Source organism: Osmerus mordax, chromosome 26 (genome assembly GCF_038355195.1).
Source record: "Osmerus mordax isolate fOsmMor3 chromosome 26, fOsmMor3.pri, whole genome shotgun sequence".
Lineage (NCBI taxonomy): Eukaryota > Metazoa > Chordata > Actinopteri > Osmeriformes > Osmeridae > Osmerus > Osmerus mordax.
Window position 1 is genome coordinate 3,099,039 of NC_090075.1, and position 12,208 is coordinate 3,111,246.

General features: G+C 51.1%; 1 protein-coding gene across 1 annotated transcript in view; it reads right to left on the bottom strand.

Annotated features, from left to right (window-relative positions):
• Window positions 1-12,208, bottom strand: part of dlg1a (discs large MAGUK scaffold protein 1a) — a 52,026-nt gene that overhangs the window by 3,026 nt on the left and 36,792 nt on the right. Inside the window, 13 exon segments of the mRNA XM_067229443.1 lie at window positions 2,746-2,753; window positions 3,151-3,253; window positions 3,469-3,567; window positions 3,569-3,627; window positions 4,714-4,718; window positions 4,866-4,891; window positions 4,893-4,990; window positions 5,718-5,862; window positions 7,018-7,056; window positions 7,058-7,155; window positions 7,476-7,645; window positions 7,819-7,943; window positions 8,814-8,864. Coding sequence (XP_067085544.1) covers window positions 2,746-2,753; window positions 3,151-3,253; window positions 3,469-3,567; window positions 3,569-3,627; window positions 4,714-4,718; window positions 4,866-4,891; window positions 4,893-4,990; window positions 5,718-5,862; window positions 7,018-7,056; window positions 7,058-7,155; window positions 7,476-7,645; window positions 7,819-7,943; window positions 8,814-8,864 — 1,026 coding nt within the window.

Sequence of the window (12,208 nt, forward strand, 5' to 3'; positions counted from 1 at the left end):
TTGACACAGACCTAGCCTTTACCAGAACTAGTTCTTCAATAGACCATCTGTGATGTGTACACTGATAGCAATTAATCGCTATGGCAACTGCTGCTGTTGCTTAATGAGGTAATGAATGTATTAGCATTGTATTAAAAATGGAAAGAATTAGCGGACCCGTCAATCATAGCCGAGAGGAACCCCAGAGAGCCTCGGGGGATAAGCACACACACACGCGCACACACACACACACACACACTAATCTGTTGTTACGAAAAAGGCATCGTCCTCGACGGAAGCATCTCGACTTTAAGTATGAATGAATAACAGCGTGGATGGTGGGAGCGACATGAACCCATCTTCCCAGGCGACTGGCTTGTGCGACTATCATCATTAACACCACAAAAGGCTTCATCCGTTTCCTTTATGACTCATTTCTTTTATGAGGCTGTTTTTTCCCCCAAACGCATCACTCTCTTCTGTTGCAGAAACACTTCTGCTTCATACCCCACCTCTCAGCCCAGCCCCCTTGAAAGAGCCGCAGAACGCCTGTAGAGGCTATTACTGCCTGGGCCAGGACGCTAGAGAAGGACCGGATACTCCCAATTTACTGATAGACTGGGAGAGGGTGGGAGGGAGGGATGAGAAGAGAAAGTGAGGAAATGCAAACAGAGAGAGAGAAGGAAAGAGAGAGAAAGAGAGGGAGGGAGAGGAAACAAAAGAGTATTAGATAAAAGAACAAAAAAGTGAAAGATGAAGAGGACATTAAAGGAGGAGGAGGAGGAACAGGAGGAGGAGGAATAACTCTCCCTTATTATTATTATTGTATCAATAGACTACGCTAATGCATGGTCCTCCTCTCCTCTCTCCTCTCCTCTCCTCTCCTCTCCTCTCCTCTCCTCTCCTCTCCTCTCCTCTCCTCTCCTCTCCTCTCCTCTCCTCTCCTCTCCTCTCCTCTCCTCTCCTCTCCTCTCCTCTCCTCTCCTCTCCTCTCCTCTCCTCTCCTCTCCTCCTCCTCTCCTCCTCTCCTCCCCTCCCCTCCCCTCCCCTCCCCTCCCCTCCCCTCCCCTCCCCCTCCCCTCCCCTCCCCTCCCCTCCCCTCCCCTCCCCTCCCCTCCCCTCCCCTCCCCTCCTCTCCCCCTCCCTGCTGACCTGTGCTGAGCTGGCTGCTGGTCAGGCTTGGGGGTTTTGCTGAGGCATACGGCACGGTGCTGTGTGCTGAGCATGGTCGCGCCTGCTTGGCCTGGCTCCAGTACTGTGCTGGGAGGTGTGTGATTGCTGGTGGAAATAGAAGGTGCCCTGAGGAGGACTGGACACGGCCCCAGACTGACCACAGAGCACCCTTACACCTCCCCTCTCTGTCTCTGTCTCTGTCTCTCTTTGTCTCGCTCTCTCTCTTTGTCTCTCTCTCTGTCTCTCTCTCTCTCTCTCTCTCTGTCTCTCTGTCTCTCTCTCTCTGTGTCTCTCTCTCTGTCTCTCTCTCTTTGTCTCTCTCTGTCTCTCTCTCTCTCTCCTCTTCTCTCTCTCTATCCTCTTCTCCTCCGCTTCCTCCCCCCTGCTACTTTAAGCCTCTCCAACTCTAACTCTCAACTCACTGTCCTGTTTGTCTCTACTTCTATCTCCGACTTGACCTTTCTCTTCCATTTAACCTCTCTCTTCTCCTCTACAACATGACACTCACACACACAGACACACACACACACACACTCCTCTACCCTGGCCAAGGTAAGACCCCTAGTTGACAGTGGCGTTGGCAGGAAGTGTGTTTGTTAAAGATTGCCAGGGACAGGAAGTACCACAGAGTTCAGCGATCAGGAACAACCTCTCCACATGAATAGGATAAGCACCCGCACAATCACACCCGCACAATCACACACACACAACCTGGTGAATAGGCGAGCTCATAGGACCCTGAACACACACACACCACTCGACAGTAAGTGGACAGAAGGTACTATTCAGGGGAGAACAGATTTGGTCACGAATGAGGCTAGTCACATCCAGGATCGCTGTAGGAGACTCACGACATTAACCTACACACGCACACCACACGCACGCAAACACACACAAACGCAAACACACGCACGCAAAGCCAAAGACACCCAAACACACTCACACGGACACACGCATCTACACGTGCACACACACATTTGTACACATGGTCCGAGGAACACCTTTCAGTTTAACAAGTATACACAGTGGCTTTTTTGCGTAGTGCATCTGTCCTAATGTGGCCTCTCTCTCAGTCCCCTAAGACAACACCTGGCTCTTAGCCAACAGAACACACACACATTTGTGAGACCCTGAGGTGGTAGGATGCACTATTCTCACTTCCCAATGCTAAAAAGGGGGCCTGTTGCCATGACATCAGAGTAGGTAAGCCAATCAGCAGCAGTAACCTGGTTACCGAGGTGATGACCTTCTCAACCACTCCCACTGGTGCACCCGGAGGACAGAGGCGAATCGCATCGAAAGTTCTGGACTCTCTCTCTCTCTCTCTCTCTCTGTCTCTGTCTCTCTCTCTGTCTCTCTCTCTGTCTCTCTCTCTGTCTCTCTCTCTGTCTCTCTCTCTCTCTCTCTCTCTCTCTCTCTCTCTCTCTCTCTCTCCTCTCTCTCTCTCTCTCTCTCTCTGTCGGTTCACCTCTCACTGTTTATGTCTCCTTTTTGTCTATGCTCTGTCTGTCCTCCATGGGTACAACACACTCCTAACAAGGTCTATGGGCAGCCTTCATGACGAGGATGGGCGGGAATGGAGTGCTCTCTCACAGGAAACTCTGGACACGAGAACACAATCAGCAATCAGTCCGCACTGGTTCTAACTTGTTCAAAACCGGCCAGTACTGGTTTCACATGGGTACATCGGTGGTTGGTGCTGAGCAGAGGCGGTCCGTACTGGTCTGAAGTGATTGAGAGGGGCTGCCTCCCCTCAGGTCTGTACTGGGATGTGATTGGGAGGGCTGCTTACCCTCAGGTCTGTACTGGGCTGTGATTGGGAGGGCTGCTTACCCTCAGGTCTGTTCTGGGCTGTGATTGGGAGGGCTGCTTACCCTCAGGTCTGTTCTGGGCTGTGATTGGGAGGGCTGCTTACCCTCAGGTCTGTACTGGGCTGTGATTGGGAGGGCTGCTTACCCTCAGGTCTGTACTGGGCTGTGATTGGGAGGGCTGCTTAACCCTCAGGTCTGTACTGGGCTGTGATGGTGACCGTCTGTCCGGCATTCTTCAGAGCTGCTGCAGCCTGCTCGTGGGTGGCGTAGCGAAGGTCCACACCGTTCACCTACACACACACACACACACACACACACATTGACACGGATCAATGAGCAGAAACGACTGGAGGCCTGGTGGGGTCGATGAGTTAGCTCCGGTCAATATAACCTGATCAATAAAACCAAGGCATCACTATCAATCATTAATGTCTGGTTGTCTGTGTGTGTCCACCCTCGGGTCTGTGTTTTACAACTGTACGCATGTGAGCCTGTGTGTCAGTACCGAGATGATGCGGTCTCCCTTCCTGAGTTCTCCACACAGGTCAGCAGGTCCTCCAGCCAGGATGAAGGAGATGAAGATGCCCTCTCCGTCCTCCCCCCCCCACGATGTTGAAGCCCAGCCCTGTGGACCCCCTGTGGAGCACCACCCTTCCTGGGCTCCCTGGAACACACACACACACACACCGTTACACACAACATCACACGCAACTATAGACTGTTACACGCCAATATAGTCACACCCCAAACCCTCGCGCAAAGTTGCGGACACACACAGCCTCGCACGCATACACGGCGCAAGCACACGCTCTTATACAATGAGCTGTTTACGACACACATTCGACGATAGAGGCTATCTGAGAGAGGTAAGGGTTTTTATAAAAGGGCTGTTTGGATTCCGGAGGACGGAGGATACGAGAGTGGACAACATGTGGAGTTGCTCTCCTCTACGGATCTATAACTGGAGCCAGCCCTCCCTCTAGTGGCGAAATGGAGGCACGTTCAGGTATAACGGCAGCTTATCTGATCGAGGGTTGTTGACACGACACCGAGCTAGCGTTGTGCTTTTACAGGCCCACTCCAGACGTCATGTTCTCAACGGTACGTACTATCAGAGGAGGGGAGGAGGAATGGGGAGGAGAGGATGAGAGGTGAGGAAAGAACTGCCTTCCCGTTCTCATCCAGTACAAATTAGCGTCTTCTCTGGACGGACGCACTTCCCGTCACTGACCACTAGGTGTCCCCACCGCCCCGTGTCAACCCCCTCGTCCGGTCCTGCCACTCATCCCGACAACGCCCCATTGGATAACCCTCCCGGTCAGGTTATGTTCAATAAGATCAGACGACAGCATGGGAGGCGTAGTCCTCGTCACAATACCCCTCAGGCTCTTCTAACCCAGAGACGGAAACACGAGCTTCACCCAGAGCCTTGATCCCCGGCTTAGCCGATTTGACCAAAAAGAATAAAATAAATAATAATATTAATACCCATTTAAATTAAATGTGAATAAACGACGTGACTGGGCGGGGCCTAGGCTCATGACGGCAGAACATATATTTTTGGTAACGGCCTTGTGACGTGTGTGTGTGTTTGTGACGCTCTTCTGATAGGGCGCAAATCCTTCCATTAAAGTGGATTAAAGCCAGCGAGGCCCTCTGGCCTGGGTGGTGTGTGACCCGGGTGCTCCGTCCTCCATCTGCAGATGACTGTCAGCACACCACGCCACGGCCATCTGCCTCGCTGCCTCACTGCCTCTTAATGCCACGCGCACAACACACACACACAAGGACACGCACACACACTCGTGATGAAAGCCGTAACCCTCCAAGTTCAATGAGAGAGAACTCCCCTTGGGAGGTGTGTGTGTGTTTCTGCTGGAATGCTCCACGGTCCCAGCTCACCTCGTCACCTCATCGTTTCCCAGCATTGCTCCGGGGCAGGGGGGAGTAGCGGCCCGGAGTGGGAGGGGTGAGAGGCTGGCTTCGGTAGGAAGGGCTGATTTGGTTATCCAGCTGGGGAGAGTAAGCTGTTGGACACACATACACACAAGGTCACATGACCCAAACACAGAGGGACGTCGACCAATGAAACACGGGAGAAACCAAACTCACATGCGATCATGCAAAGTCCTATTTCACAGGGAAGGTAGTTAGCATGTGTGGCTAATCCTTAAGGCTGTTAAACCGAGGAGGCGCTAGGCTCATAATGCTAATCCGATCGCCCTCCTCACCTACAGAGAGACAGAAAAATGGGGACTGGGCATGCTTTATGTCTTCCAGCGAGGAGCTGTAACGCACAGGGACGAGGTCAACCACCAGCCATAGCTCTGGATGAATGATTTCAGATGAATCAATAACATCCATCTGAAATACTCCACCCCACTCCCCCTCACTATAAAGCAATAAGACACTAGTAAGTCAGCCAGCAAGCAAGTCAGCAGGGTCAGTCACAACAATAATGACAATGTGACAGATGGTCTCTGGGCAGGGCTGCACATGGCCAGATAAGTCAAGCAGGGGGAATATGGGGGAAATGTGTGTGTGTGTGTGCATGTGTTTGTGTGTGTGCATGCGTCTTATCAGCGTCAAATTTTCTTCGGTGTTTCTTGGAACTTGTCTCTTGAACGTGTCTGTGTCTGTGTGTGTTGTGTGCGCATGTAAAACAAACGGTTCCTGTCTATTCTGGAAGCTGTGGACTTCCTTGGAGCGTTTCCGCGTGTGTGTTTGTGCAGGCGTGCAGCGGTGCCCACTCACAGTTGCTGAGGTCGGGGGGCGGGTAGCTGTCGTTGAGGAAGAGGCTGGTGGGCTTGGCCACCTTCAGGTACACCACGTCTGGGGTGTTCTTCAGCGCTGCCACCGCCTCCTCGTGACTCACCTCCTCAAGGCAGGAACAGTTCACCTGGACACACACACAGGCGCACAAACACGCACAAACACGCACACACACACACAGGCACACGAACACACACAGAGGCGCACAAACACGTACACACACACAGGCACACGAACACACACAAACACGCACACACACACACACAGGCACACGAACAACACACACACAGGCGCACAAACTACACAGGCGCACAAACACGCACACACACACACAGGCACACAAACACGCACACACAAGAAAACACAAGCACTTAGGCCAACAAGGTCAACTACTTAAGTCGACAACATGTGCTGACGTCAACAAACTCTGTATCATTCTTGACAACGACAGAAAGCGGTACCCGACCTTCTAAGCAATGATACATTTGAGCGAACTGTCAGCTCACTGGTACCAAATCAACCAATGAATGAAGCAGTTTAACAAACGCTGCTCCCAGCAGCTTTGAGAGCCCTGAGAGCACTCTGTCGGAGCAGAGACGGGGACATCCTCTAATCCTGTGAGGCACGCTTGTTAACTAGTGTCTGGATCAAGGGAGTCAGGTGGCTGAGCGGTTAGGGAATCGGGCTAGTAATCAGAAGGTTGCTGGTTCGATCCCCGGCTCTGCCAAAAATGACGTTGTGTCCTTGGGCAAGGCACTTCACCCTACTTGCCTCGGGGAGAATGACCCTGTACTTACTGTAAGTCGCTCTGGATAAGAGCGTCTGCTAAATGACAAAATGTAAATGTAATGTAATGTAATCAAGACGATCTGACTGAATGAATGTCTGTTACTGCATTGCTCTGTCATTGAACTCTTAATGACCCATGATATGATCAGGGGAAGTGCTACACAGCACATGTGTGTGTGCGTGTGTGTGTGTGTGTGCATGTTGGCCTTGTCTTAGGTTATAACATTACACTGTGCCTTGGCCTATGCTACTCTTTGATAAAGAACTGGGCAACATTTTTATTTGAATTCATTTCAAACAGTGATCTATGCTTGATTGATCTTGCCTGGCTTGCACAAAAAACCCAAAGGGGGGTTTCCTACAGATAGACCCTATTGTGAGTGTGGGTCGGTGCTATATGCATAAGGGAGAGGAGCTATATGCATAAGGGAGAGGAGCTATATGCATAAGGGGGAGGAACTATATGCATAAGGGGGAGGAGCTAGCATCTTACGGCCAGGAGCTTGTCTCCGATCTGCAGCTTCCCATCCTTGGTGCGCCGCCCCGCCCTCGATGACCTTGGTGACGTAGATACTGTTGTCTCCTGGGACATGTTGATTCCCTACTCCTCCAGCGATGCTGAACCCTAGCCCTGGGAGATGGAGGGGGGAAAGAGAGAGAGGGGGGGAGAGAGACAGGGGGAGAGAGAGAGAGAGAGAGAGAGAGAGAGAGAGAGAGAGAGAGAGAGAGAGAGAGAGAGAGAGAGAGAGGGGGAGGGAGGGAGAAACAACGACCGGTTATTTCAGCAAAAGCCTCTTAAAGCCGTCGCTGCAGATTTGACAAAGTCAGCAGAAAAAGTCAAACATACGGCCTGATTGAGGAAGGGGTATTGGCCCAGTGACCCGGCCCCATGGTGGTGACTCTATTGAGGGGGGTATTGGCCCAGTGACCCGGCCCTGTGCTGACTCTCACCTTTAGGTCCCTTCACCAGCTTGATGTCCAGGATCTTCTCGCTGTGGGCTTTCCTCCGGCGGACGTAGAGCCTGACGATGCAGCCGGCCTCCTTCAGGGCCTCCACCGCCCGGCTGTGGGTCACCTCGCGCACATCCACATCGTTCACACGCAGGATACAGTCGTTCACCCTGCACAGGGGTCACATTGGGGTCACACAGGGGTCACAGAGGGGTCACACAGGCACGGAACACCGAGGCCAGGGCATGTAGTCAGAGTCTGATTTGTTGGTGACCAAACACTGGGGCGTGTGTGTGTATATGTGTGCGTGTGTGTGTATATGTGTGTGTGTGTGTGTGTGTACCTCAGCCTGCCGTCCAGGGCCGCGGCCCCCCCTGGGATGATCTTGGTGATGAAGATGCTGGGGTCTTCTCCGATGTGGGGGTTGTCTGTTCCTCCTGCTATACTAAAGCCTAGGCCTGAGTTTCCCTACACACACACACACACACACACACAGAGTAAAACACACAAGTACAATTCAAAACAATAAATAGCAAGGTTACATAATTGTTTAGTGTACTGTTTATAATATAACACAGAGACTGGTGTTGAGTTTGTGAAGAGAAAGACTATAGTTAGTCTAGAACTTTCTTTTTAGCGGTTAATGGTAGAAGCGTGTCTGTGTGTGGGTAGGGGGGAGGATGCATGTGCGATGAATAGGAGTGCTATAGTGTTCGGTCTGGTCTGTGTGTTGTATGTGTGGTTCGAGGCGGTATGTGTGTGTGTGTGTGGTGTGTGTAGTTGGGAACAGTGTGTGTGTCTCGGGCTCTGTCTCATTGTGTCTTACTGCAGACCTAGTGATGCAGACAGAGCAGCTAACTGAACCAGGTCACTGGAGAAAGAAGAGGAGGCCCCTGGGTGAGGAGAGAGGGAGGGAGGGAGGGAGGGAGGGAGGGAGGGAGGGAGGGAGGGAGGGAGGGAGGGAGGGAGGGAGGGAGGGAGGGAGGGAGGGAGGGAGGGAGGGAGGGAGGGACAGTGACCTGCTCTTTGCCATCCCCGTGCTGAAGTCATACAAAAACTCCACTATCTTATGTCTCTTTTTGACATGAACTGATGTCTGTGGGAATGATACTGTGTGTGTGGGAATGATACTGTGTGTGGTAATGATACTGGGTGTGGTAATGATACTGGGTGTGGTAATGATACTGGGTGTGGTAATGATACTGTGTGTGGTAATGATACTGGGTGTGGTAATGATACTGGGTGTGGTAATGATACTGGGTGTGGTAATGATACTGGGTGTGGTAATGATACTGTGTGTGGTAATGATACTGGGTGTGTGAATCGTCATTTTCTCACCCGTTCCAACGTTATCTCTTCATATTCGTAATCTGCTTCTGTTCCGTTAACCTGAGAGAGAGAGAGAGAGAGAGAGAGAGAGAGACTTCAGAAACTATAATTGCAGAGGAACATTCATACTGTGCACCAACAACAAAACATGTTAGATAGTCGTTACATTCACCCTTCCACACAGGTAGGTTCCTAACATTCTCTTTCACTTTTACGTAGGGCTGGGCGGGCAGAGCAGGACAAGGCAGAGGTGGACATGGCTGAACAGCACAGGGCAGAGCACAGCAGCAGAGTTTTCTGAGCCTAATTCTGTGTTCCTCTGGGCGCCGCGAGGGATCATCTCAGAGGGATTACAGCTGATAGCCCTGTTTGGACAGAGCGGATGACAGCCGGCCTGCTCAACCCACCAGCACACATTCTCTCACTACCCTCACTGCCCCAGTCAGACCAAACACCCCACCAGAACACACACCCTAACTACCCTCACTGCCCCAGTCAGACCAAACACCCCCCCAGAACACACCCCCTCACTACCCTCACTGCCCCAGTCAGACCAAACACCCCACCAGAACACACACCCTCACTACCCTCACTGCCCCAGTCAGACCAAACACCCCCCCAGAACACACACCCTCACTACCCTCACTGCCCCAGTCAGACCAAACACTCCACCAATGCTTTCAAACCACTTCACTGCTCAATCACAAGCCCTGGTAAAACATTGGCCCACCGCAAAAAAACTCTGTGTCTGCTCTCTCCCCAGTCCCCATGGAAACACCTATACCCTGACGGCAAACTCTGAATCAAAGAAGAACCCAACCGATTTATCGTCCCACAGATATTAGACCTCATCGCTGAATCACAGCCAACCCATCTAGTCTATCTAAAAGTGAAATATCAGCGGATACTGAACGTCAGGGATGGGTGCGCGTATCAGAACTGTTGTCGTGACATCGGTTCGACGCCGGGCCCCGCTCAATGGAGTCCGCCTCAGACGGTTCTCATCACGAGAGTGTGTGTCCTCGAACCACCTCCATGACACCCTGTCCTCCCGCCGCCTGTGTCCTGATGTGACACGTCTGAGTCAGACGGATAAACACGGGGATGAAACGATGAAATCACACGTCGGCGTAACCCCATCACGGCTTCATTAATGACATCACGCACGGAGGATATGAGGACAGTTTACGTGCACGCGTGAGAGCCCGGAGGATATGCTGCTGTCGTCCAGTAAAAAACTGTTATTTACCTTATCCTGAGCCGTTCAAGTTTTGGAATATTTTAGAATATGATGGCATGATGGCAGTTGGAAACATTTGATTTGAATGTACACGTGAAAGAAATGCTCCGTGACTACGGAATATTTTGCTCTTAAAACCGCCCTCAATTTAGTATAGTTAGATCGATACATATGGTATGAACATGAAACTACTCTTACAACACCAGTAAACACACACACCTGTAAACACACTCGTGTGCTTCATCTCTCTCTGCACGCACACATACACACACACACTCTCACAAATAAACACAGAGCTTTAGCAATCCCAAATAAAAGTTGAAGCAGTAAACACACCCAATAGATAATCTCTGGTTACAAGACCAGCATGAGTTACACAAGGCTATGAGCTCTGGTTGAATGGAGGGATGGATGGAAGGGAGGATGGAGAGATGAGAGGGAGCCTATAACTAGGGGTTAAGCTCTCTGATAGGACTTTAAATACAAACTGGCTCTGCAACAACAAATCTGGCCCCTGCACTGGCACACTGTATCATAGTGACACTGCACTGGCACAGTTATGTATGAAAGCTATTTGTAGCATACGGACACTACACTGACACAATTCCGTATGTATGCTATACTGTAGAATACTAACACTGTAATTGATACAGTTGTGCATGTATGCTATAGGTAGGAGGAGAGAGAAGTAAAGGAGAGGGAAGTGAAGGAGGCAGAAGTGAGGGAGGAGTCGAGAAGAGAGGAGTGAAGGAGGCAGGAGGGAAGGAGGCAGGAGGGAAGGAGGCAGGAGTGAGGGAGAGAGGAGTGAAGAAGAGAGGAGTGAAGGAGGCAGGAGGGAAGGAGGCAGGAGTGAAGGAGGCAGGAGTGAGGGAGAGAAGAGTGAAGAAGAGAGGAGGGAAGGAGGCAGGAGTGAGGGAGAGAGGAGAGGAGTGGAGAGCGGAGCTTCTCCAGATGGGTGGAGGCAGGGAAAGCTGCAGCCTGCCACTAACCCGACTACTGCAGAGATAACAATATAAACAACACCCCCCCGACACCACACACCTATCCCTCCGCTAGGCTTGCTGCACCCACGAGGCACAGGTGGAGGAGCAGACAGACATACAGAGAGACAAACGTTGAGAGTGACAGACCAAGAGACACACAGTGACAGACATACTGTAGACACTACAGGCAGGTGGTGTGTCTGAGCCAGGTATTTCAGAGGAATACCTCAAGATAGCAACTCTTTTCTCTATCCCCCCTCCCCCCACCCCTTTTAGCCTCCCAGCTAACCTCTCCCTGCTCACTACTCCATTCACAGCTAGCATCTTTAAGGACATGACATTCTCTTACCGTAAGACAAATGTACTGTAGAAATGTGTACTATTCATGACACTTTGAAAGGCTAGTGTTTTGTAGCCTACTGGGTCTCCCTGTACCATGGCAGTGCACGCTACCATGATTCCCCCTGGGTATAACAGGCACAGACACCAGCCCCCCACATGCCACATGCCACGTAATCTCAATGACTATAATCTCAAACTCAACCCAAGGCATTTTACTGCCCAGATTAGATTATGCATTATGCCCAGCCTGGCTCACAGGCATCTGTGAGCCAGGCTCTGTCGATGCTATGCTAACGATGCTAACTCCACTATGCGACAACCTCATCTGTGAGTTTTATTCTTCATATCCAAACATTGATTAAAGGTCGACAACAGGACTAAGAAATCCTCCTGCGTTATCGGCCTTGACCGGTCGGACGCTGATGCCAACTGTTGAGGCAAAGAATGCCCAACTCCGGTCGCTGACATGGATTAGTAGATTATCTCTCCTCCGTGGCTTCCTTCATGAAAGCCAATGACTATTCCTCTGAACAAAACCAATATTCTTTATTCCTTTCTCAACCAACAAATAATAAATGACTGGTATTGAACAGGAATATGAGTAGCATTACGTCACACATCAGAAAGTTACCCAACAATCACCACTTAGTTAATTGTACTGTACACAGTACAATAGGATCATGTCCCGGTAGATTTGCGTTCCATTGTTGGAGGTGAGGGATTAGAAAATGATAACGATGAGTTATCGCAGTGAGAACCAGGGAGAGCAAATCAGGGGACGTCCTGCCCTGCGCACAGAGGGATCCTGTACCACTAAGTTCGCCGGGTTTGCCATGCGC